We start from the raw sequence: 24,685 nt of genomic DNA on the forward strand, positions 1-24,685 counted from the left end.
GCAAGCGTTGCCCTAGCTCAGCTTCGGCGCACGCAGCTGATTTTTGGGCCTTCTGGGCCCACCAGAAGTCGGGAAACGGGCTGTTTCCAGCTTCCGGTGGGGTGGGGAAGGCCGTTTTCCCCCTCCCCAGACTCCTAGAAAGGCTCTGGAGCCTGGGGAGGGCGAAAAACGGGTCTTGCGGTCCCACCGAAAGTCGGGAAACGAGCCGTTTCCAGCCTCCAGAGGGCCTCTGGGTGGGTGGAGAAGGCCGTTTTCGCTCTCCCCAGGCTCGGGTGCCCGAACCCGCCAACTGCAATGCGAATGTGGCCCCCACGCATGCGCAAGCTTCCTGCACATGTGCGCAGACCCCATGCATGTGTTTGGCCCTGCACATGTGCGCACGGCCTACCCCCACGCATGCGTGTGCTGTCCCCCGCACGCAACCTGCCACCCCAAATGCACCCCCCCCGCGCATGCGTGCACCGCCACATGCCCCCTCCTGCACATGCGTGCATGCCCCCTACATGCGCCCCGCCCCCCCGCATGCATGGCAGAGACCCGAAGACCAGCTGGCTGGCAGGAAGCACATGTGCATGTGCAGCAGAGCTGAACTGGGGCGACAGCTCATGTGCCAACACAGAGGGCGCTGCGTGCCACATCCAGCACACGCGCCGTAAAGTTCGCCATCACGGGCCTAGGATCTCCTATTTGAGCAGGGGGTTGGACTAGAAGACCTCCAAGGGCCCTTCCAACTCTATTCTGATTGAGTCATTGATTGAAGTAGAGGCGGCCCTCGACTTAACAAAAATAGATTCTTTTCGCACCATAATGGAGACAGAGCTGGTTTTTTCCCCCCTTCCTTGATTGTTGGTGGTAACTCAAGTTGTTGGTATTCAGTGCTGAATTTTGGGGTCACGATCCCCAATATTGGGGGGGCTGCAGGAGAAGGGTTGAGTATGGACTGTACTTGCCAAGGGGATTCGGCTCCAGATTCAAGGAACGGGCCATGCAATTTAAAATGCGAAATAGTTGGGACTTTTGAGTCTTCCTGGCACATAACTTTCTGGGTTTGAATCAGAATTAAAATTAGAATCACAGAGTTGGAAGGGACCTTGGAGGTCTTCTAGTCCAACCCCCCTGCTCAGGCAGGATACCCTATACCAGGGGTCAGCAACCTACGGCTCCGGAGCCGCATGCGGCTCTGGGCCCTCTGCTGTGGCTCCCTGTCAGGTGATCCCACCACTGGCTGGCCCCGCCCCTCATCCTGCCTTCCCAGTCACTCCTTGCCTGGCCTGAGAAGGTAAGGGCGATGGCGGGGGATGGAGAAGCGGCCAGGGCAGAGACAGAGATACGGGGGGGGGGGGAGAGAGGGAGACATAGAGAGATACAGAGAGGGGGGAGAGAGAGGGAGACATAGGGAGATACAGAGAGAGTGGGGGAGAGAGAGGGAGACATAGATACAGAGTGGGAGAGAGAGGGAGACAGAGATACAGAGAGGGGGAGAGAGGGAGACGGAGATACAGAGGGGGAAAGAGGGAGACATAGGGAGATACAGAGAGTGGGAGAGAGAGAGGGAGACAGATACAGAGAGAGGGAGATAGAGAGTGGGAGAGAGAGGGAGACAGATACAGAGTGTGGGAGAGAGGGAGACAGAGATACAGAGTGTGGGAGAGAGGGAGACAGAGATACAGAGTGGGGGAGAGGGAGACATAGAGAGATACAGAGAGGGGGAGAGAGGGAGACGGAGATGCAGAGAGGGGGAGAGAGGGAGACGGAGATGCAGAGAGGGGGAGAGAGAGGGAGACATAGGGAGATACAGAAAGTGGGAGAGAGAGGGAGACATAGGGAGATACAGAGAGAGTGGGAGAGAGAGAGGGAGACAGATACAGAGAGGGAGACAGAGAGATACAGAGAGAGGGGGAGAGAGACAGAGATACAGAGAGGGGGGAGGGAGGGAGGGAGGGAGGGGAGAGAGAGATGTCAAAAGGATTTTGTGATTCCTGGTGTTTTTTAACGACTAGTTCTCTGCCCTAATGACCGGCTGGGTAGGCATGGCTAGGGAATCATGTGACTGGTAGATGTGAGTGACATTGAGTTGGCCACGCCCACCCAGGTTTTGTGGCTCCCGGTATTTTCTTTTGTGTGGGAAACTGGTTCAAATGGCTCTTTGAGTATTTAAGGTTGCAGACCCCTGCCCTATACCATTTCAGACAAATAGTTGTCCAATCTCTTCCAGTGATGGAAGAACCCACAACCTCTGGTGGCAAGCTGTTCCACCGGTGAATTGTCCTCACTGTTAGGAAGTTTCTCCTCAATTCCAGGTTGCTTCTCTCCTTGATTAGTTTCCATCCGTTGCTTTTTTTTCCTGCCTTCAGGGGCTTTGGAGAATAGCTTGACTCCCTCTTCTTTGGGGCAGCCCCTCAAATATTGGAAGTCTGCTATCATGTCACCCCCGAGTCCTTCTCTTCATTAAACTAGACAGACCCGGTTCCAGCAACCGTTCTTTATATGGGTGTTAAGATCTGTTGTAAATTCTCCTTTATGCTCAGTTGATAAGAGGACAGATGAGATGGGATCCTTCTTATTTTGTGCTGATTACGGGAGGCCTCCCTCGGAAATTAACGTGGGACTTTGCTTCGTCGTTTAGATTCTAGATCGGGGTTTCCAAATTTGGCCGACTTAAAAACTTGTGGACTTGCAACTCCCAGAATTCCTCAGCCAGCATGGGGGAATCCTGGGAGTTGAAGTCCACAAGTCTTTTAAAAGTTGCCAAGTTTGGAAACCCCTATTCTAAATTAAGACTTGTGTGGTAATTTTACATGAGATATATAAATAGTCCTCAAGGAGTGGTGCGGTGGCCCAGAGGTGGAGCTCTCGCCTCACAATCGGGAGGCCATGAGTTCGATCCTAGGTAGAGGCAGATATTTCTCTCTCTTGGCACAATGAGTAAATGATCTGCTGCGAACTCTGCATTGGCGTCAGGAAGGGCATCCGGCCAGTAAATACTCGGCTCCATTCAGTTGCCCAAGATTCCACCCCACAAGGGATTATGGGACTGTTAAAAGAAGATGATTGTCAGCATTTCAAGCTGCATTTACCCTAGTGCTGACATAAGAAGGAGAAGCGGAGGCGTCTGGAAAGGGACGTTTGACTTTTCACCTACTTATTTTCCCTGGAGATAATATCCCCTAGGAGATGGGATGGGAGGGGGGAAATTCCTTTGAGCTGGAGCAGTAGATGAGGGGTAGAGTGACTTGGAAGATGGCCAATGAGTGCAGAGGAGTGGGGAAAGGAAAGGGAGGGTTTTGGGTCAGGAAGTCAGTGTTGGCTACGATGGAGTCGGAGTTAGAATGTCGCGCTTAATAAATAGGAGTTTTTCATCAAAGACTTTGTTTGAAATGCAGTTTATTTGAGACGACCTCGAAACCTGATGATGATATAAATAGTCCTCAACTTATGACTGGTTGTTTAATGAATGTTTGGGGTTATGGCTCAGAAAGGAGGTTTTTAGGCTTGTACGGCGTTTCTCATCTTAAAATGACCCCCTTCCTCCCCCGCCAACATGACCCCATGTTTGTTGCTTGGCAACCGGTTTCCCATTTATGACTTTTGCAGTATCCCATATCCGCGTCAACCGCCATTTGTGATGCTCTTTGCCAGCTTCCGACATTTCGGAGAATGGCTTCTTTCGCACTTACGACCGTGTGATTCACTTAACAACTGTGTGATTCGGATTTACGACTTCTTGATTTCTCTTAATGACCTCTGTTAAAAAAAAAAAAAAAAGAGTCCGGTCCTATGACTGCCTCAACTTAAACGCCTTTGCCGTATGACGGCTTACGGCAGGACCTCCGGTCCCAACGGCGGTCGTAAGTCAAAGACTACCCGTAGAAAGAATACCAGCTGACGTGCAATGGAGATGAGCGGTCGTATTTCTCCTGTATACAACGTCATATTCCCCGCAGGCGGTGAATTAGCACATCGGAGCTTAGTCGTAATTTATCCTGCGTTCCAGTTTAACGCGGGAGATATGCGGGAATGCGATCAGCCACTTAAGAGTCTGAAAAGCCTTTCCCGTGCTTTAAATCATTTAGGTAAATTAAATACAGCCGGATATAGCATTTCTCAATCTTGGCAGCTGGACGATGGGTCGAGTTCAACTCCCAGAATTCCCCAGCCGGGTTTCAAAACTCACTTAACCGTCTCGCTTAGCGAATGGAAATTTTGGGCTCGGTTGTGGGTCCTAAGCCAAGGTTGTCCCAAATGTGCTTCCCCCGCGCGCATCCCCCCCCCAAAAAAGAGGCAACTGGACTTTCTGGGTTTTTCTTTGAAGACGTTTTGCTTATCATCCAAGAAGCTTTTTCAGCTCGTGTCATAAGTCAAGGACTACCTGTGCACGTCTATGGAGATTTGGTGTAGGGTTTCCTGCCTAAGCAGGGGGTTGGACTAGAAGACCTCCAAGGTCTCTTCCATCTATTCTATTCTATTCTATTCTATTCTATTCTATTCTATTCTATTCTATTCTATTCTATTCTATTCTATTTTCTCTTCCCTTCCCTTCCCTTCCCTTCCCTTCCCTTCCATATTTTCTCTTCTCTTCTCTTCTCTTCTCTTCTCTTCTCTTCTCTTCCCTTCCCTTCCCTTCCCTTCCCTTCCCTTCCCTTCCCTTCCCTTCCCTTCCATTCCATTCCATTCCATTCCATATTTTCTCTTCTCTTCTCTTCTCTTCTCTTCTCTTCTCTTCTCTTCTCTTCTCTTCTCTTCTCTTCTCTTCTCTTCTCTTCTTCCCTTCCCTTCCCTTCCCTTCCCTTCCCTTCCCTTCCCTTCCCTTCCATATTTTCTATTCCATTCCATTCCATTCCATTCCATATTTTCTCTTCTCTTCTCTTCTCTTCTCTTCTCTTCTCTTCTCTTCTCTTCTCTTCTCTTCTCTTCTCTTCTCTTCTCTTCTCTTCTCTTCCCTTCCCTTCCCTTCCCTTCCCTTCCCTTCCCTTCCCTTCCCTTCCATATTTTCTAGTCCAGTCCAGTCCAGTCCAGTCCAGTCCAATGATGGTGAACCTTTTTAGGCACTTGGTGCCGAAACACGCTTCTCACCAGGGGTGAAATCCAGCAGGCTCTGACGGGTTCCGGAGAAACGGTAGCGGGAATTGTGAGTAGTTCAGAGAATGCCGCCTCTGGCTGGCCCCAGAGTGGGGTGGGAATGGAGATTTTGCAATATCCTTCCCCTGCCACGCCCACCAAGGCACACCAACGCCCACAGAACCGGTAGTAAAAAAAAAAATTGGATTTCAACACTGCTTCGCACGCACGAGACTAGACCGCAACACCGGAAGAGGAGCTGCCCAGAACGAATGCGCACCCTCGAAAATGAACTTCCGGTTTCAGCCAGCTACTCTTCTGGGTTTCCAGCGCGCATGCTCGCACGACAGTCAGCTGGCCGGCGCGCATGCTCACGCAGGAAAACGGAAGACCAGCTCTTCCAGTTTAGGGCACTGCCGCATGCAAAAACGCCAGCTAATCATTGCGCGTCAGAAACCCGGAAGAGGAACATGGCTCCATGTGCTACTTCGGGCACGCGTGCCATAGATTCGCCATTATGGTTATTCTATGCTATTCTATATTCCATGTTCTATATTCTATTCTAAATTCGAATTGTGGTCATAAGTCAAGGACTGCTCTGTGTTTCTAACAGATCGAAGCAGCGCCTGTGTCGTGCCTGGTGATGGCGTGCTCAGCCCTCAGCTTTTAAGAGCATCACCTAGCTGTGCTGCCTTTGAACCTTGCCTCGGGCCCTGTCGTGGGAATCGACTCTGAAAGACCCATCACGCAGACCCCTAAGTCAAGTTTATCTTTTTCATGATTTTTCATGAAAAGTCAAGACATTCAGCCGAGGCAGCTTGGGTGGTTTTCAGGGGTCTTGTCCGGATGGGTGAGTAGACAGAAACATGGAATGAAGGCTTAAAGGTTTCGGAGAGAGCTGCAAAATAGCACTTTAATAAGTCTAGCAATAGAGCCTTGGTAGTACAGTGGTTTAATGCACCCTGTTATTAACACAGCTGCCTGCAATTTCTGCAGGTTCAAATCTCTCCAAGGCTCAAGGTTGACTCAGCCTTCCATCCTTTCTAAGGTAGGTTAAATGAGGACCCGGATTGTGGGGGCAATAAGCTGACTTTGTATAAATATACAAAAGTATGAAGGCTACTGCTTAACGCATTGTAAGCCGCCCTGAGTCTCCGGAGAAGGGCGGCATATAAATCAAATTTTAAAAAAATAATAATAAATCCCTCGTCTAAAACAGATGTGCCCCCAAATGCTCATCAGCTACCCTATAAGGATGATGGTTGAATAGGCTGTTGAACCCGAATGGGAAAAGGGGCCCTGTCAGTCTCCCAGGAATTTGAAACATAGAATCCTAGGACGGGAAGGGTCCTCAAAGGCCCTCTAGTCCAACCCCGTGCAACAAGCAGGACAGATCCTATACAGGTATTCCTTGCCTTACGACCACGGTTGCGCCCCAGTTTTCTGTTGCTAAGGGAGCTAGTGGTTACGGGAATTTCACCTCCGCTTTACGACCTTGCTTGCCAAAGTTGTGAAATGAATCCCTGCAATTGTCAAGTTAGTAACAAGTTAGCAACCGACTCGTATTTATGACGGTTGTAGCATCCCGGGATCCTGCAATTAAGTGAATCAGGCTTCCTTTTTTTTTTTTTTTTTGCCAAACGTGATCACAGGATCCTGGGATGCTACGACTGTCATAAATCTGAGTCGGTTGCCAAGTGTCCGAATTTTGATCACGGGGACGCCGCAACGGTCGTAAGTGTGAAAAACAGCCCTAAGTCACTGTTTTTCAGTCCCGTTGTAACTTTGAACGGTCAATATCTATGGGGATTCTCCGTCAGCCAGGTCATGGTTGTCCCAAAGGTGCTTTTTTCAAGAGGCAACTGGGCTTTCAGATCTTTTTGAATGGTCACTAAATGAACTGTTGTAAATCGAGGACTACCTGTACCATTTCAGACCCGTGGCTGTCCGATCTCTACACCCACCGTACAACATCAGGTGGCAAGTCGTTCCACTGGTTAACTGTTCTCACTGTCGGATGGGCTTGGATGCCATTTCAAGGCAACTGGACTTTCTTTGAAGACATTTCGCTTCTCCTCCGAGGAGCTTCTTCAGCGCTGACTGGATGGTGGGGAATGGAAGGATTGATACTTCTTGCAGACAGCGGGTCATTTGCATCCTTTTAGAGGGTTGTTGAGGCCACTGGGAGGTTTATCTGTGTCCTCAGGGACACCTGAGTGGTGCAAATGGATGTGGAGCCTCCTTGGAACTGCTGAAAGGACACAGGTAAACCTCCAAGTGGTCTCACTATCCAGTCAGAGCCGAAGAAGCTTCTCGGATGAGAAGCAAAACCTCCTCAGGAAAAAAAACCCCAGAAAGTCCAGTTGCCTCTTAAAAAAATACCCTTTGTGACTCCAAGTGGCCTCAACGATCCTCTGAAAAGAAATGCAAAGGAGTATCAATCCTTCCCTTCCCCACCATTCAGTCAGAGCCGAAGAAGCTTCTCGGATGAGAAGCGAAACCTCCTCAAAAGAAAAAAACCCAGAGAGTCCAGTTACCTCTTGAAAAAAAAAACCTTTTGGGGACTCCAAGTGGCCTCAATGACCCTCTAAAAAGGATGCAAATGACCAGCTGTCAGCAAGGATTATATATATATATATATAAATCCTTCCCTTCCCCACCACCATCCAGTCAGAGCCGAAGAAGCTTCTCGGATGAGAAGTGAAACCTCCTCAAAGAAAAAAACTACAAAGTCCAGTTACCTCTTGAAAAAAAAGCACCTTTTGGGACTCCACGTGGCCTCAACGACCCTCTAAAAAGGATGCAAATGACCAGCTGCCTGCAAAGAGCATCAATCCTTCCCTTCCCCACCATTCAGTCAGAGCCGAAGAAGCTTCTCGGATGAGAAGCGAAACCTCCTCAAAAAAACCCGTAGAGAGTCCAGTTGCCTCTTGACAACCACAGAGTCTCCATTCGTTCGGAAGCTCGTTTTTGTTCACCGATGACAGCAGGTGATGGATGGGCCCTTCCGATTTGGGAAGAAACGTTGACACTCGGTTGGGGGAATGCCCCACATTAATCACAGCCGGGTTAACAGCCAGCCGAGGCTCCCTTGCCTATCTTGTCTTGGCCAGGCGACGAGAAATCGCTCGAGGGGAGCCGAGACTCTCTGGAGCATCTAATTACCGCCGAGGGTAGCTGTCCGACGATATTAATATCGAGTCAGTTCGGCCGCCATCGATACAAACCGTCGCTCTCGACACGGAGGGGAAGAGCAGGAGGTTACAAAGCTGTCGGAGGAAACCCCCCCGGGGAGGAGGGGGGGGAATTAATGGCCTCTCCTCCGTCTTTAATACGGCGAAGTCATTCCTGTGGCTGTTGAGGTGGAGTTGCTTCTGATTTACAACAACGGGGAATGAGAGGGGAGTTGGCCCCGGTGACTCCTATTAAGGAGTTATGTCGTGTTGCCGCGCCTGCCGCATGAAAGGAGCAGCGCCCGCTCGTGACTCTCGCACTTCGGCCAGGCCTTGGGAAATTTGAAGCCTGACCCCCTTTCTTAGGGATCGTTGTGTTGCTAACTACATATTTACTTTCAACCCCCCCCCCAACAGTACTTCTGGAAGGAGGGGGGTTTCTAGCGCACTCTGGCCCTAATAAGCCTGGGTGTTGTGGGCCGCCAGCGGCCTGCACGGATCATGGCTGATCCCGACGACGAGGAGGCTGGTGTGGGGTCGCGCCAGCAGCCTGCGCAGCCGGCGCTCGTGTCGGACAGCGAGGAGGCCGAAGAGGATGTGGTGCCAGAGACAGAGACTCAGCCAGGGCCTTCACAACCTCCAGAGGCTCCTTCAAGTGGAGAGAGCGAAGTGGAGGAGCCTCTCCTCAATGCTCGAGCACGCAAGGGCTGCCAAAAGGCAGGAGTGGCTACTCAGGAGGAGGAGGTCTCCTCGAGAGTAAGGCTTGAGGATAATTGCCCACTCCCCTTAGCCTATTTAAGTCACACGCTGTTAATAGTTTCTTGCTGGAAACAACGTGTAATTATTACAGAGCATTTTGGAGAGTGAGTGTCTTTATCGTATCTTGTTTTCTGGGCTGGTTGCCAACCTTTGCCGGACTTTGTTTATTCTTGGTACGTTATAACTTTGATAAGGACCGTTGGTGTGTGTCACAATCCTTGGGAATCCGGAGCAGGGAGACATAGAGGAAGGAGCTTGGGGACTCCTTCAAGTCCTACAGAAGAGCGTTGAGAGTAAAAAACACACAGTGAAAAAGCGGAAATAGGAATTGAACTTGTCTGGATTAGGCTGACAATACGGGGTTGGAGTAGAAGGGTTCTTGGCTCTCTCGAGCTGGGTTGTTTCCTTGCATGGCCCAATTCGGGAACGTCATGGGTGGTAGAAGGATTTGTGGCGTGGAGGAAGAGGAGAACTATGGGGTCCTTGGTGCTGTCTGAAATTGGTGGCTTTCTTGCAGACGTTTCGTGACCCAACTAGGGAACATCATCAGTCCTCGAAGGGAGTGGGGCGGAGAGGAAGAGGAGGAGGACTGCGGGGTCCTTGGTGCTCTCTGAGCTTGGTGGTTTTTCTCGCAGACGTCTCATGGCCCAACTAGGGAACAGCATCAGTGTTAGAAGGGAGTGGTGTTTGTGGAGAAGAGGAGGAGGAGGAGGAGAAAAAGGACTCTGGGGGTCCCTTGGTGCTTTCTGAGCTTGGTGGTTTTTCTCCCAGACGTTTCATGGCCCAACTAGGGAACATCATCAGTGCTACGAGGGATTGGGGTTTGTGAGGAGGAAAAGGAGGAGGAGAACTATGGGGTCCTTGCAGACATTTCATGACCTGTCTAGGGAATGTCATCAGTGCCAGAAGGGAAGAGGAGGAGAAGGAGGAGAATGGCTGTGGGGTCCCTGATGCTCTCTGAGCTTGGTGGTTCGGCACGAAGGCACATCATCAGTGCTAGAAGGGAGTGGGGTTAATCAGCACTGATGGTATTCCCTTGTTGGGTCACGAAACGTCTGTAGGAAACCCCCAAACTCAAGAGACCACCAAGGACCCCCCCCAGCGGAAGTTTCGATGTTTCCTTGCTGATTTTCCCTGCCCTATGGTGTGTCTTGCCGGCAGAGACTGCAGCCGGAGGGTTGGCGGTACGGCTCAAAGAGAGGGCGCCGCTCTCGTCCCTCGCCATTGAGCTCGGAAGTGGCGCTGAAGCGGTCTCAAAGCAGACGGAATTCTTTCTCCTTCTGTCGTCTTCTTCTTTTTTTTTTTCTTTTTTCTTTTGACGCCTGGGGATCCTCTCCCCCTGTTTTGTATTCCAGACGACGAAGAGGAGGATTTGTGCAGCTTAGAGAGTCCCCTCGTCGTCAAGAAGAAGAAACGAGGGCCCAGAAAGCAGAAGGAGAACAAGCCGGGGAAACCCAGGAAGCGCAAAAAATTAGTAAGTCGCCCCAACCGAGCCTTTGCTCGTTCGTCGAGACGGGACCCGTCTCTCGTATCGTTGGGGCTCGCCCGCTTTCGCGAGAAATCAGTTGCGTAAAGTCCCAATTCGCCAACAGAATTAGCTGCGTCCTTTCTTGACCTTAGAGGTCGAGGAGAACCGGTTTAGGGGAGGAATTGTGGGGGGGGAAATGGAAGCTTGGCTTGGCCCCCGTGGCAGGATTTCTGGCCTGTCTTTTCACCCTCACGGGGAGTTGGACCTCATGTAGTGCTACCGATACTTCAATTGGTTTAAAAATTGTGTCGGCCTAGATTTGAACCCTTGCCACCTCTCTTGTGGGAGCTGCATCAGCCAGGCCCCCATTCAAGATACGTAGAGCCTGGGACCAGATACGTAGAGCCTGGGATCGCCCTGAGTCCTTCGGGAGAAGGGCGGTATAAAAATTAGATTAAATAAATAAATAAATATTGGAAGGACCCCCTTTTCCCAGTGACATGTGGCCCGGGGATGTTAGGGGGTCCCCTCTCTTGAGGAGGTCCATCTGGTGGGAGCCAGAAGAAGGGCCTTCTCTGTTGTGGCTCCTTCCCTGTTATTTGAAGGACCCCCTTTTTCCCTGTGACATCTATGTGATCCACCAGAGCAGGGAGGTAGGGGGTCCCCTCTCTTAAGGGGCTCCATCTGGTGGGACCCAGGAGGAGGAACGTTTCCGTGGTGGCTCTCCCTCCCTGCAGATTGCCCCCCACCCCCACTTCGATGCTCTCTTCTTCCAAGGCCTGGGGACCCCAGAATTATACCATCAAGAAGTGGTTGGTACGATTGTCGTTTGCCAGGAAGATTTCTTAGTTTTTGTACCGGGGTTTTAATATTTGCAAGCCTCCTCCTGGAGTCACCAAGAGTGAGTTGGGCAGCTATATAAACGTTCTTGATAAATAATAAATAATGTTGCTCTTGCGAAAGGTTTTGGCTGGGTCAGATTCGTGGCGAAGGGATGAAACAACAAAAAAAAAAAGAGCTTGCACGTTCACTTCGAATGACACCACGGGGCCCGAAGTAAAATCTGTTCTTTCGCGCTTAGAACTCTGCTGTTTTTATTAAGGTGCATTTAAAAAAAAAATTTTTTTTTTTATTTCATTGTAATGCATCTTTTCTGAATTGTGAGCTACCCAGAGTCGGCGGCTATAGAAATCAATCGAACAAATAAATAATGATCTTTGTAAAACAGGAACAGGGAAAGGTGGGCCCTTTACGACCTGTGGACTTCGATTCCCAGAATTCCCCAAGCACGGCTGACTTGGGAATTCTGGGAGTCGAAGTCCACAGCTTGTAACAGGCCCGTCTTTCCCCACCCCTGGCGTAGAGTGATGGAAACCTTCGGTATTTCTTACCTTCAGCCAAAACCCGCCCAAGAACTCCTCTTTGCCACATAGAAGCTTTTCCGCATCTCTCTTTCATTTGTTTGCCAAGTCGTTATGTCACAATGAAACGAGGGGGGGGGGTCTTCTCCCGTGCTCTGCAGGGACGCTCGTCCTTAATTAATGCTAACTATCTCATTTGCTTTGGGGCTCTGGGTTTTTTGTTTTTTTTTTTGCCTCTTGGCAGGTCAGCGAGGATGAGTTTGAGTCCGACCGAGAGGAATATCGGGCCAAGTCGGAGAGCGGGGGCAGCGACTATGGAGGCGTGGGGAAGAAGAAGCGGCGCAAACACCGGGAGAAGAAAGAGAAGAAGACCAAGCGGCGGAAAAAGTCGGAAGAAGACGGAATGCAAAAGCCAAAAGTAAGAAGGTCTCCGCCCTGGCCTCCTCCTCCTCCTTCGTGGCTGATAGACGGGAGATGGTGCCCGATGGTGAAAGGTCCAGCTCTCAACGGCTTTATTGTGTGCTGCTTGTAGTACGAGTGTCTTCCCGGACCACTCGCCTTCCCCTGGGAACAGACAGATAGGATTTCATGGGCTTAGGCGTGGAGGGGGGTGTCGGTCAGGCTAATGCCTCTGGCCACTATGCAAGGATTCAAGGCTAGTTCCCCACTTGACTCCTCCTTGCCTTGCCTTGCTGGGCATTTCCCAACATGGACAAGAGCCATTAGCTTCAGGCTGAAGGTGGAGTTGACAGGACTCCCCCTCTGCTGATCCCCGACTTTTCTCCTCTGCTGCAGAATAAAGAGTCCGAAGCCCTTTCTCTCTCTCTCTCTCTCTCTCTCTCTCTCTCTCTCTCTCTCTCTCTCTCTCTCTTTCTTTCTTTCTCTTTCTTTCTTTTTCCTATCTGTCTTCTTCCTTCCCTCCCTCCCTCCTTCCCTCCCTCCCTCTTTCTTTCTTTTTTCTTTCTCTCTCTCTTCATTCCTTCCTGTCTTTTTCCTATCTGTCTTCTTCCTTCCTTCCTTCCTTCCTTCCTTCCTTCCTTCCTTCCTTCCTTCCTTCCTTCCTTTCCTATTTGTCTTTCTGTTTCCTTCCTTCCCTCCCTTTCTTTCTTTCTTTCTTTCTTTCTTTCTTTCTTTCTTTCTTTCTTTCTTTCTTTCTTTCTTTCTTTCTAAATATGATTTATATGCCGCCATTCTCCGGAGACTCAGGACGGCTTACAATGCGTTAAGCAATAGCCTTCATACTTTTGTATATTTTTATACAAAGTCAGCTTATTGCCCCCACAATCTGGGTCCTCATTTTACCTACCTTAGAAAGGATGGAAGGCTGAGTCAACCTTGAGCCTTGGAGAGATTCGAACCAGCAGTAAATTGCAGGCAGCTGTGTTAATAACAGTGCTTTAGTCTGCTGTGCCACCAGGACTCTTTTTTTTATTCTTTCTTTCCTATCTTTCTGTCTCCTTCCTTCCTTCCTTCCTTCCTTCCTTCCTTCCTTCCTTCCTTCCTTCCTTCCTTCCTTCCTTCCTTCCCTCCCTCTCCCTCTCTCTCCCCTTTGCTCTTGGGGGGGATACCCTGAGCATTTCTGTCCTCTTCCTTCGAAGGTGGAGCAGAAGTCCTCGGCCCAGCTGCTCATGACTTGGGGCCTGGAAGACGTCGACCATGTTTTCACCGAGGAAGACTACCACACCTTGACAAACTACAAAGCCTTCAGCCAGTTTATGAGGTGGGTTCTTGGATATCAGCCGGGACGGGATGGTGGGCGAGCGAAACGCGACCCAGCAGGTTTTAAAGTTGACTCCCCCCCCACCTCCCCCCCCCCCGGAATAAAACTCCATTCTAGGTCACGCTTGGAAATAACAGGTAGTCCTTTGCCACCATTCATTTAGTGGCTGCTGGCAGTTACAAAGACACTTTGAAGTTAACAAAGCCACTGAAAAAAGCGACTTATGACCGTTTTTCACACTTAATGACCGTGGCAGGCTCCCTGTAGTCTCAAGAAAAAAAGTAATGATAAAATTGTGCTTTTATAAGGATCGTCAGGTAAAAAAACGTATGTATCCACCCACGCTCACACCTACCTCTAACAACACCAAGTCCCACCAAACGATATTCCCTGTTAGATGAGACACAGCCTATTTGTGTAGGGGGACCCATCTGTCTATCTGTCCATCCATTATCTATCTATCTATCTATCTGTCTGTCTGTCTGTCTATCTATCTCATCTGTGTCCGTCCATCCATCCATCATCTATCAACTACCTATCATTGTCTATCCTCTACCATTATTTTTGTATCTATCTATCTCTATCTATCTATCTATCTATCTATCTATCTATCTATCTATCTATCTATCTCTACCCATCCATCTATCTATCTATCCATCCGTCTGTCTGTCTATCTATCTATCTATCTATCTATCTATCTCATCTGTGTCCATCCATCTGTCCATCATCTATCAACTACCTATCATTGTCTATCTTCTACCATTATTTTTGTATCTATCTATCTATCTATCTATCTATCTATCTATCTATCTATCTCTATCTATCTATCTATCTATCTATCTATCTATCTATCTATCTATCATCTGTGTCTGTCTGTCTGTCCATCCATCCATCCATTATCTATCATCCATCTATCTATCTATCTATCTATCTATCTATCTATCTATCTATCTATCTATCTATCTCTACCCATCCATCTATTTATCCATCTGTCTGTCTGTCTGTCTGTCTATCTATCTATCTATCTATCTATCTATCTATCTATCTATCTATCTATCATCTCCATCCATCCATCCATCCATCCATTTACCTGCCTGCCTACCTTTCATATTGTCATTTTCTTCTGTGGAGTTTTAATCCGATGAGTCCTTGAGACAGGCAGCCAGATAAACGAAGGCGAATCGATAAAGATTTGTGGAGGTCCCAGACCATGTCTCCCGGCCCACTGAGCCCGCAATGCACAATTCTCTGTGAAAAAGGTGATGCTCAAAGAGACCCCAGGTTCTCTTTTCTCCCCCACCCCTAGCCCTACCCCTACCCCCCCATCCCTTTCTAATATGATCCTACTCGGGGGGGGGGGTGCTTAAGAACCCAACAAGCATTTTGAGAGGAGAGGGGTTCCTTCTGCCGAGATCTTGTCGTCTTCTCTCTCGGGAGACGTCTGCCGGAGTTAGTCAGCACGTTTGCCGGGATTGAAATTCCCCGTCTCGTGCCAAGGGAGCTTCTCATCCCTGTCTCTGCCTCCCAGAGCGGCAAAAGACCGCTGGGAGGGGTGATTGGTGGCGGCGAGGCGAGACGAGACACCTCTCCTGGAGAACAGGAAGGATATTTCCGCTCTCTCCTAAGCCGGCTGTGGCCTCGTTGGATGCAAATCCTCCAACCTCCCGGCGCTTCTCTCCCTTCGCGTGTCCCGAGACTTTCCTCTGGCTGCCAGCCTGCAGTTCTAGCCAGGCGAGGTTGAGCTCATGTCAGCGACAGGGAAGCCGCCAGTGGCCTTGGCAGCCCCTGTGATCTCTCCCCGGCTTCAGCTTGGCGGGCACAGACGCGCTCGGCTGCCAACCGACGCTCTGTGACCGACGGCAGGAATCTGGCACTGGGAATGAATCGCCAGGCCACCTGGGCCTCGATGGTTTTTTTTTTTTTTAAATAAAGGCAGTGATTTATGCCAGGTTGCCCCAGGGGGGGACGGGGGACAGGCCTGCTGAAGTGGGATGGAAAGGATTTGTGTGGGGGGGGGAAGGGGGAGCCTGACTCTAATTAGCTCTAAATTGTTGGGCACTTGCCTGGGCGGGAGGCAGGGAGGCAAATCCGTCTGCCCGCCTTCCCTGCGGCTGCCTGCCGTGGCTGGAATTGGCCGAAAGCTCCCTTGATGGAGAGGGAATTCCTTCCTTCCTGGGAAAGCCCTGTGGAGCCCTTTGATGTCTGCTTTTTGGCTCTCGGAGGGGGGGGGGCTTCCGAGGTCTCTCGGCCGGGCTTTGGGGGAGGAGCTGAGCTCCTAAAAATACCTTAACAAGGCTCTGGGGGAGAGCTGTCTGCTAGCTCCCATGCCCTGGGCTGCGGGGGGGTGGGGGTGGGGGGGGGAAGCCAGGTGGCACCGTCTCTTGAGAGAGAGAGAGAAAGAGCAAGGGTTTTTATTGTCCCTCCTCCGGGGGGGGGGGAATAAAATAGGTCTTGAACCTTGGGGGTTCTTTGTAGTTTGGAGAACGGCACCAAGTCGTTGGGTGCAAACCGGGCCGGGGGGGGGGCTCCTCGTTGTGACCCAGGCCCAAGTAGTTAGTATTAAATACAAACAGTTCGAAAGCAAACAGACTTTATTAGAACGGCTGAGAATTAAACTCATTCTCGGCGTAGTCCAAACTACATGAAAGCAAATTCTTCCAAACGCCATTCCTCAGTTTATCACCGACCTTGGGATTATTAGGCAAAGTGCCAAAGGCTTTTCTTGGCAAAAGAAGCAGAAGCGGAAGACACCGACAAGAAATGAATACAGTGAAACAAGAAGCAAATCTTCTCAACGGTTGTTTTCCGCCAAAGAGGCCAAGAGCCGTTGCTGGTCTGTTTTAAGCCTTATGGGAGGAGCTAATCATCTCTTGGCCTTACTCCTGAGTTGTCCTCTTTGCTTTAGCTGCTCCTGCCTTCTGGCAGCTCTTCTCATGCGTGCATTATGAACAGACTCCTCCTGTTCCTCTGCCTCTCTACTGTCAGCCTCTGGAGGCTCCGGAGTCCGCACATCACTCCCTGATGGTCCTGGCTCCATCTCCGCCTCCGACGCAGAGCCCTCATCCGGGCCTCCCCCAGCCTCCAGGACTGGTCCCTGTTCTTCCTCAGCCTCCTCGCTGTCCGACTCCGCTGGCAGCTCCGCAGGCTACGGGCGGACCACAACACTGCTCAGGCTTGTGTGAGTCCAGGGTCTCTGAGGAGCCTCTTGCCCCAATGCGATCGGGCGAGTTGGAAGGGACCTCGGAGGTCTTCTAGTCCAACCCCCTGCTTAGGCAGGAAACCCTACACCCCTTCAGACAAACAATTGTCTAGTCTCTTCTTAAAAACCTCCAGTGATGAAGCACCCACAACTTCTGGTGGCAAGCAGTTCCACGGATTAATTGTCCTCACTGTTTAGGAAGTTTCTCCTTAATTCCAGGTTGCTTCTCTCCTTGGTTAGTTTCCCTCCGTTGCTTCTTGTCCTGCCTTCCGGTGCTTTGGACCCCCTCTTCTTTGGGGCAACCCCACAAATACTGGAAGACTGCTATAATTATTATTATTATTATTATTAATCAAATTTCTATACCGCCCTACTCCCGAAGGACTCAGGGCGGTGAACAGCCAAGATAAAATACAGATAATACAAATATTAAAAATCCCTTAAAATTATTAAATATTTTGGCCGAAACACAGATTAAAACACCCAATTTATAAAATCATGAATTAAAAAATTTAAAAGAGGAGAGTTAGGCCCCCCCCCTTCCTTCTTTAGATGAGCCAAACCCAAATCCTGCAACCATTCTTTATATATTCTTCAATAGCAGAGTTGGAAGGGACCTTGGAGGTCTTCTAGTCCAACCTGCTGCTTAGGCAGGAAACCTTACACCCCTTCAGACAAACGATTGTCCAGTCTCTTCTTAAAAACCTGACAACGGCACTGGGGGTGGGGAAGGAAGGGTGATTTATGACCGTTTTTCATCCTTACGGCCGTTGAAAACATTCCCCGTGGTCAGAATTCAGATATCTGGCAGCGGGACTCGTACTTACGACAGCCGCAGTATCCCGGGGGCTCCGCGATGATTCCGACAAGCAAAAGTCAAATGAGGAAGCCGGATTCACTGAACGACCGCGTTACTCCTTTAACGACTTGCAGCGATTCGCTTAACAAAGCGAAGGCCAAGAAGGGGGCTAAAATTCACCTTTTAACAAGGGTCTCGCTTAGCCACGGAGATTGGGGGAGGGGCTCGATGGTGGTCGTAAGTCGAGGACTGCCTGTATGACAGGGCTACGTTCCTCCTTCTCGGTGGGGAGGCGGGAAGGAAGCGTAGTTACAACCTCCAGTCAGTTCATTGATTCTGTCCTCTTTTTGCCTGGGCCGCATTTCATCCCTCTTTCATCTTTCTACGGCTCCCTCATCCCTGCCTTCAGAAGAGTGGGGAGGGGGACCTCAGAGGTCTTCTAGTCCAGCAGCGTCCAAGCTTTGAGGCTTGGGGGCCTAGCTGGGGGTGAGTGGGTGGAGAAAGGGAGACAGGGCCATGCGAGTGGTGGGCCAGTGTGAATGTATGCACGCATCACCCCATCGCTCGCACGAGTGGATCTGCAGCGTGCGTCCGTGCCGGCTCGCCCCGGTTCCAAATTAGGCCTTGGCCCGGTAGTGGGTCACAGCCTAGGGGTGGGGGGACCCCTGTTGTAATCCAACCCCCTCCTCAGGCAGGAAGCCCTCTCCCATTTCCGACAAATGGTTGTCCAATCTCCTCTTGAAAATCTCCAGTGACAGAGATTTCCAACTTCTAGTGGCAAGCTGTTCCAAGGGTTCATTGTTCTTACTGTTTGGGAAAATTCCTCCTTAATTCCAGGTTGCTTCTCTCCTTGATGAGTTTCCACCCGTTGCTTCTCGTCCTGCCCTTCAGGTGCTTCGGAGAATAATTTGACCTCCCTCTTTTTTTGGGGCAGCCCTTCAAATATCGGGAGACCTCGGTGCCTTCCGCCGCGCCCTTAAAACTTTCTTTTTTCAGCAAGCCGGGCTGGCTTAACACTTTTAAATGTTTTTAATTGGTTTGTCATTGTTTTTAATTACGGGGCCAAATTTATATATATCTTTTTAATAGTATTTTAATGTTTGTAATCTATGTTTTTATTTGGCTGGACGCCGCCCTGAGTCCTCAGGGAGAAGGGCGGTATATAAATTTGATATAAAATAAAAAATAAAATAACAAATATCTCTCCCCCCTCTGTCCTTTTTTTCTCTCGGCTGGCCAACCCCAAATCCAGCAACCGTCCTCCGCTACGTTTTATCCTCCAGTCCCCTGATCGTCCCCCACCTTCTATTTCCTCGATCTGTTTTTAATATTCTACCTCTGATTTTTTTTCCCCCTTTTCTTTTCTTTTCACTGCCTGGATGCAGAATTATTCCCATCTGGCTACGGCAATCTCAAACAAGCAGAGCCATATCGGCTGGGCTTTGCTTTTATCTTGTGGTTATCCTTGCGTTTGCCTCCTTCCCCTCCCCTTCCTTTGCCACATTTTTTTCCCCCTTCAATTCTTCACACACACACAACCTACCCGCTATGCTTTTTTGTTTTGTTTTGTTGTTGTTATTCTTCAGGCCTGCCTTTGTTTCTGAGACACGCCTATTTCTGGAAACCATTTTGAAATTAAATAAATTCAGATCCCTCCCTCGGTTGAGCTGGCTGCATATTTTTTTTTTTATTTCTCTCTCTCTCTCTCTCTCTCTCTCTCTCTCCCCCCTCCCTCCTTTTAAAAGCCCCGAGCTCGTATTTCTTTTAATGGCATCCCTTCTTTTCTTTAATCGCCCGTCTGCAGTGCATTGTGGGAGGTATCGACCATCAATAATTAAACGAGCCCAATCCACTCGTCAAAATGAGATCATATCGCGCCAGGCAGCAATAAAGCAAGTGGATTCTCGGCTTCGTCGGGATAATTTTTTTATTTTTTTTGTGTGTGGAAGCAAAGCCCCTCCCGGCTGGAAATATGTGCCTCCCTAAAATTGATTTTTTTTAAAAAAATGTAATAGAAGAGAAAAAAATTATTATTGTATTCATTCTCCTATGATCTAGAGAAGTCTCGCATTAAATCGTATCAAATTTTCATTTTTGTTCTGGCTTTGCCGTTGTCTTTGTGCTGGCCGTGCTTTTTGTATGTCCTTGACTTATAACAGCTCGTTTAGTGACCGTTCAAAGTTACAACGGTACTGGGGGAAAAAAAAGTGACTGACAACCCTTTTCCTCAGTTAAGATCTTGGCAGCATCCTCATATGAACCATATGAATTGGTTCATATTTATGACGGTCGTAGTGTCCCGGGGTCAGGTGATCATCAACTGCCGTGATTCACTGAATGACTGTGGCAAGAAAAGTTGTAAAAGGGGGCAAAACTGAACAAATGTCTCGCTTAAGCACCGAAATGTTGGGGCTCAGTGGTGGTCGTAAGTCGAGGACTACCTGCAGAGCTCCTTGCATGTCATTCAATGTCCCAAATATGACTTTTGGCCTGAAAAGAAAACATTGGGCATTCCTGATTTAAGGAACGTGGGTATATATTTTTTCCCTCGCAAGTCACTTTCCCGATCTTCTATGCTAATTTTCATGAATTGAAACGTGGCTTACGATTTCTACAATGCGGTTTATAAGTGCTCTTCCAAACCGTGGTTTGTAAAAGCATCTCAGTTTCTGTTCAGCTGTGATCAATTACTGTGTTTCCCCAAAAATAAGACCGGGTCTTAATATTGATTTTTGCTCCAAAAGAAACATAAGGGCTTATTTTCCGGTTAGGTCTTATTTTCGGAGAACTACAGTACTAAATGTGTTTGTCTGGCTGACGATCTTAACGGGGGCTTATTTTTGGGGTAGGGCTTATATTACGAGCATCCTGAAAAATCATGCTGGGGCTTATTTTCCAGTCAACTCTTATTTTCAGGGAAACAGGGCAGGGGTGAAATCCAGCAGGTTCTGACAGGTTCGGGAGAACCGGTAGCGGAAATTTTGAGTAGTTCGGAGAACGGGCAAATACCACCTCTGGCTGGCCCCAGAGTGGGGAGGGAATGGGGATTTTGCAATATCCTTCCCCCAGGAGTGGGGAGGGAATGGGGATTTTGCAGTATCCTTCCCCTGGAGTGGGGAGGGAATGGGGATTTTGCAGTATCCTTCCCCTGGAGTGGGGAGGGAATGCAGATTCTGCATATCCTTCCCCTGGAGTGAGGAGGAAATGGGGATTTTGCAGTATCCTTCCCCTGGAGTGGGGAGGGAATGGGGATTTTGCAGTATCCTTCCTTTGGAGTGGGGAGGGAATGGGGATTTTGCAATATCCTTCCCCCAGGAGTGGGGAGGGAATGGGGATTTTGCAGTATCCTTCCCTGGAGTGGGGAGGGAATGGGGATTTTGCAGTATCCTTCCTTTGGAGTGGGGAGGGAATGGGGATTTTGCAATATCCTTCCCCCAGGAGTGGGGAGGGAATGGGGATTTTGCAGTATCCTTCCCTGGAGTGGGGAGGGAATGGGGATTTTGCAGTATCCTTCCCCTGGAGTGGGGAGGGAATGCAGATTCTGCATATCCTTCCCCTGCCATGCCCACCGAGCCACACCCACAGAACCAGTAGTAAAAAAAATTCGAATTTCATCACTGAAACAGGGTGCGTAACCCTAGTTTGTTATTTTACTCAAGCCACGTCTGAGTAAAATCCAAAGCGGTTCAAGGAAAGGAGAGACAGGGTCCTCGTAGATCGGACGTTCATCCAGGGTAAAACAATCCCTGCCGTTATTAAGTGAACAACCCGGTCATTAAATGAATCCGGCTTCTCCATGGACTTTGCTTGTTGGGAGGTCGGCAAAAAAAAGGGGGGGGGGATTACGCCACCCCGGGACGTTGCGACTGTCATAAATAAGAAACAGTTGCCAAGCATCCGCATCTTGGTCATATGATGCTGTAACCGTCGTAAGTGTGGAAAACGGTCCTAAGTCACTTTTTTCAGTGCCGAGCTGTTGTAATTCGAGGGCTAACTGTGGAGACCAAAGCCGTTGTGATTTCCTGCCAGCCCAAATCCCAGGGATCCATAAACCAAAGAATAACAGAGTTGGAAGGGACCTCGGAGGTCATCTAGTCCAGAAGTCACCAACCTTTCGGACCTCAAGGACCACTAAATTCATAATTTTTAATCCTGCGGACCACTAACACGATTTGCCTAATAACCAGCTGGGTAGGTGGGTGTGGCTAGGTGGTCATGTGACGGTGGGTGTGGTCAACTCGATGTCACTCACGTTTTTTTTTTGTTTAAAAGTTTTTATTTTATAAACAAACAAACAATACGTAATCGATCATTCACTATATCTTCTGAATACATCTTTTGTATCTTCTTTTTACTCCTCCAATGTTTATCGTATCTTAATATCATCATTTCCTTTATTATAACATTTCCCCCACATTTCTTAGTTCTCTATTAATACATTTATCTGTCCTTTAATTTTATTAAAAATTAAACAACAATTTTATCCCCAACAACCTTCAACCCCCACCCCCGACTTCCCAGAGCAAAAACAGGGTGTAACATTAAACAAGCATAAGCTAAAATATACTAACTTACTACAAGATTCAAAACTCCCTCAGATTCTTTAACTCCTCTTTTAAAAATTCTTCATCAGCCTCCCCTTTTAAAATTCTAAATTAAACATTTTAAAACTTTCTTCAAAGCATATCCTTTTAAAAGAAAAGAAAAAAATATATTGTTTTAAGTTAAACCTTTTAACATCTCTTAATACCTTTAATAAGACATCCTTCAAGATATAAGTTTCAAAACTTTTTTTTTCCTTCAAAAGGCTATCCATATAATCTTAAAAATGCTAATAATCCATTAAGTTAAATTATTTCTAACTCTTAAGTTCATTCTTCAAACTGTCAATTTCAAAGCTTTCAGAAAGTTATCGATTAAGTTTAAAGTTAAGCATTTTAATACCTCGATAATTTTTTTTAATAAGCTATCTATTTTTTGTTAAACATTTTTACTTAAACTTAAAAAATACTAATTTCAGTAAACTTTTCAAATTTATTATTAAAATGTCACTCACGTTGAGGGGCACCTGGCTGGCCTCTACTCGCCCCTCCCCTCCCAGCCCCTCCTCACTTGCCCACCCGGGCTCCTTAGTGCCCCAACAGGAAGCTTTATTGGAGCTAAGCAGCCACCATGAGATAAGAGTTGGCCAAGCAACTGGCTCAGTTCAAATTGGATCTGGCCGAGAAGGAGGCTTAGCAGAAGTACCTCACTGAGGACTAGGAGCATAGGCTTTCCAAGCAGAGCGAAGACCTGCGGGCGTGCAAGGCCAGGTACCGGCCCCTGGAGGCTCAGCGGGCTGAGATGGTCAGCCAGTTCCAGGCCATGAGGCAGTCCCACTGGAACGAGGTCCTCCGGCTCTTTGCCACCAGCGGCGCTTCCCTCCAGCCTTCACCCAAAGCCCCACACCAGAAGGCCGAAGCAGACCCCGAGTCGGAATTTCTGCCCCCCTCTGACCCACAGAAAAAGACCCCGAAGGGGAGACTCTCTGCAGCAACACAAACGTTCATTGCACGCATCCGTCCCAGGGGCCGTAGTTTGAGGACCCCCGATTTAGTGCAATATAAAAAATGCAAATAATTTTTCTGAGGACCACCAAAATTTTCTCGCGGACCACCAGTTGGTGACCGCTGTTCTAGTCCAACCCCCTGTTCAGGCAGGAGACCCTTGTTCTCCTCCAAATAACAGTTGGAGGGGACCTCGGAGGTCTTCTAGTCCAACCCCTTACCCAGGCCCTATCCTGTGTTTGTCTGTGTGTGTGCAGGGAGCAAGATCCGAGACGCATCCCCCCTTCGGCCGGCAGAACGATTGCAAATGATGGATGTCTTCTGCTTCGGGGTTCTTGGCTGCGGGGGTGGGTGGGTTTGAGTTGTGGGGAAGGGGGCAGATGAAGGCGGGTTGTATGTGTGTCTGGGGGGGAGAGAGAGCATCAGGAAGCTTGTGCCTCTGGGCTCGCTCTGCCAAGATTTGAGCATCGTTCCTCCCCGCTCGCTCGCTCGACCGCCCCGTCGGCCCTCAGTTGGATTAAACGGGAGCGTTGGCCTGTTCCAGTTTGGCAGTTCTCGCCTTCCCTGGAGACTGATAAGAGCCCCTTTAATCCTACGCTTTGGTGTGTTTGTGTGTGTGTGTGATTCCTGGGGGAGGAGGGAGCGGAAGCGATTGCCGTGTGATGTTGCAGCTCGCCGGAGGGGCAGACTCCAACTCTCATCTCGGCTAGCCTGTTTTTATTTTGCATTTTTTTCTCCCCCCGCTCCCCCTCTTCCCGGAGCGTCTGATGTGACGCGTTTGGAGATTTCCAGCCTCAACTGTTTTTAGAGTGTTTCTTGGACCCCCTCGGTGGCCTCCATTCTCACGTTCCCTTTCAGAACCTGATCAAAAAAATGTTTCTATTAACCTTCCTTTGTGATCCTGCAGGACGCACAACTCCACAACAACAACAACAGCTCCTTTTCAGCAGTCCCAAGGAGGCTCCACACCAGAGGTGGGCCGCTGTAGGTTCGGGCCGGTTTGGACCGGTTCGGGCGTACCGATTGTTCCGACCACCAATTGGGCCCGCCCCGGCGCTATCCCATCCTATACAATCGTGTTTTGTGTGGAAGGCACGCACTCACGTTTTTGGTTCTGGGCGAACCGGTTGTTAACATTATGTGATGCTCCACACCTATTTGCACCCACTCAGGTGATCCCTGAGGACACAGACAAACCTCCAAGTCGACTCCCAAGGCAAGCGTGTCGGCTTTCCCACGCGGAATTAAAGGACTTTTTTTGTTTTCCCTCTCTCCTCCCTCCCTTCCTCCAGGCCTCTCATTGCCAAAAAGAACCCCAAGATCCCCATGTCCAAAATGATGACCATTATGGGAGCCAAGTGGCGGGAATTCAGTGCCAACAACCCCTTCAAAGGATCGACGGCAGCTGTGGCCGCTGCAGCCGCGGCCGCCGCGGCCGCCGTAGCAGAACAAGTCTCGGCTGCCGTGTCGGCCGTGATCCCTTCACCTGAGCCCCAGCACCTGTTGCAGCCCCCGGCTCAGCCGCTTCCCATCCGCAAAGCCAAAACCAAAGAGGGCAAAGGTGAGTGGCGGTCTTTCTCCGGAGGAGGACGGGGCAAAGAA

At 49.3% G+C, this 24,685-nt stretch overlaps 1 protein-coding gene across 1 annotated transcript in view; it reads left to right on the top strand.

Annotated features, from left to right (window-relative positions):
* The window catches only part of CHD3 (chromodomain helicase DNA binding protein 3), a 120,946-nt gene that overhangs the window by 13,207 nt on the left and 83,054 nt on the right, over nt 1-24,685 (top strand). Inside the window, exons 2-5 of the mRNA XM_087891632.1 lie at nt 10,346-10,464; nt 12,064-12,237; nt 13,418-13,539; nt 24,376-24,644. Coding sequence (XP_087747758.1) covers nt 10,346-10,464; nt 12,064-12,237; nt 13,418-13,539; nt 24,376-24,644 — 684 coding nt within the window. The remainder of the gene's footprint in view (nt 1-10,345; nt 10,465-12,063; nt 12,238-13,417; nt 13,540-24,375; nt 24,645-24,685) is intronic.

The sequence above is a fragment of the Pantherophis guttatus genome, chromosome 4, assembly GCF_059756535.1.
Source record: "Pantherophis guttatus breed Tessera chromosome 4, ASM5975653v1, whole genome shotgun sequence".
NCBI lineage: Eukaryota > Metazoa > Chordata > Lepidosauria > Squamata > Colubridae > Pantherophis > Pantherophis guttatus.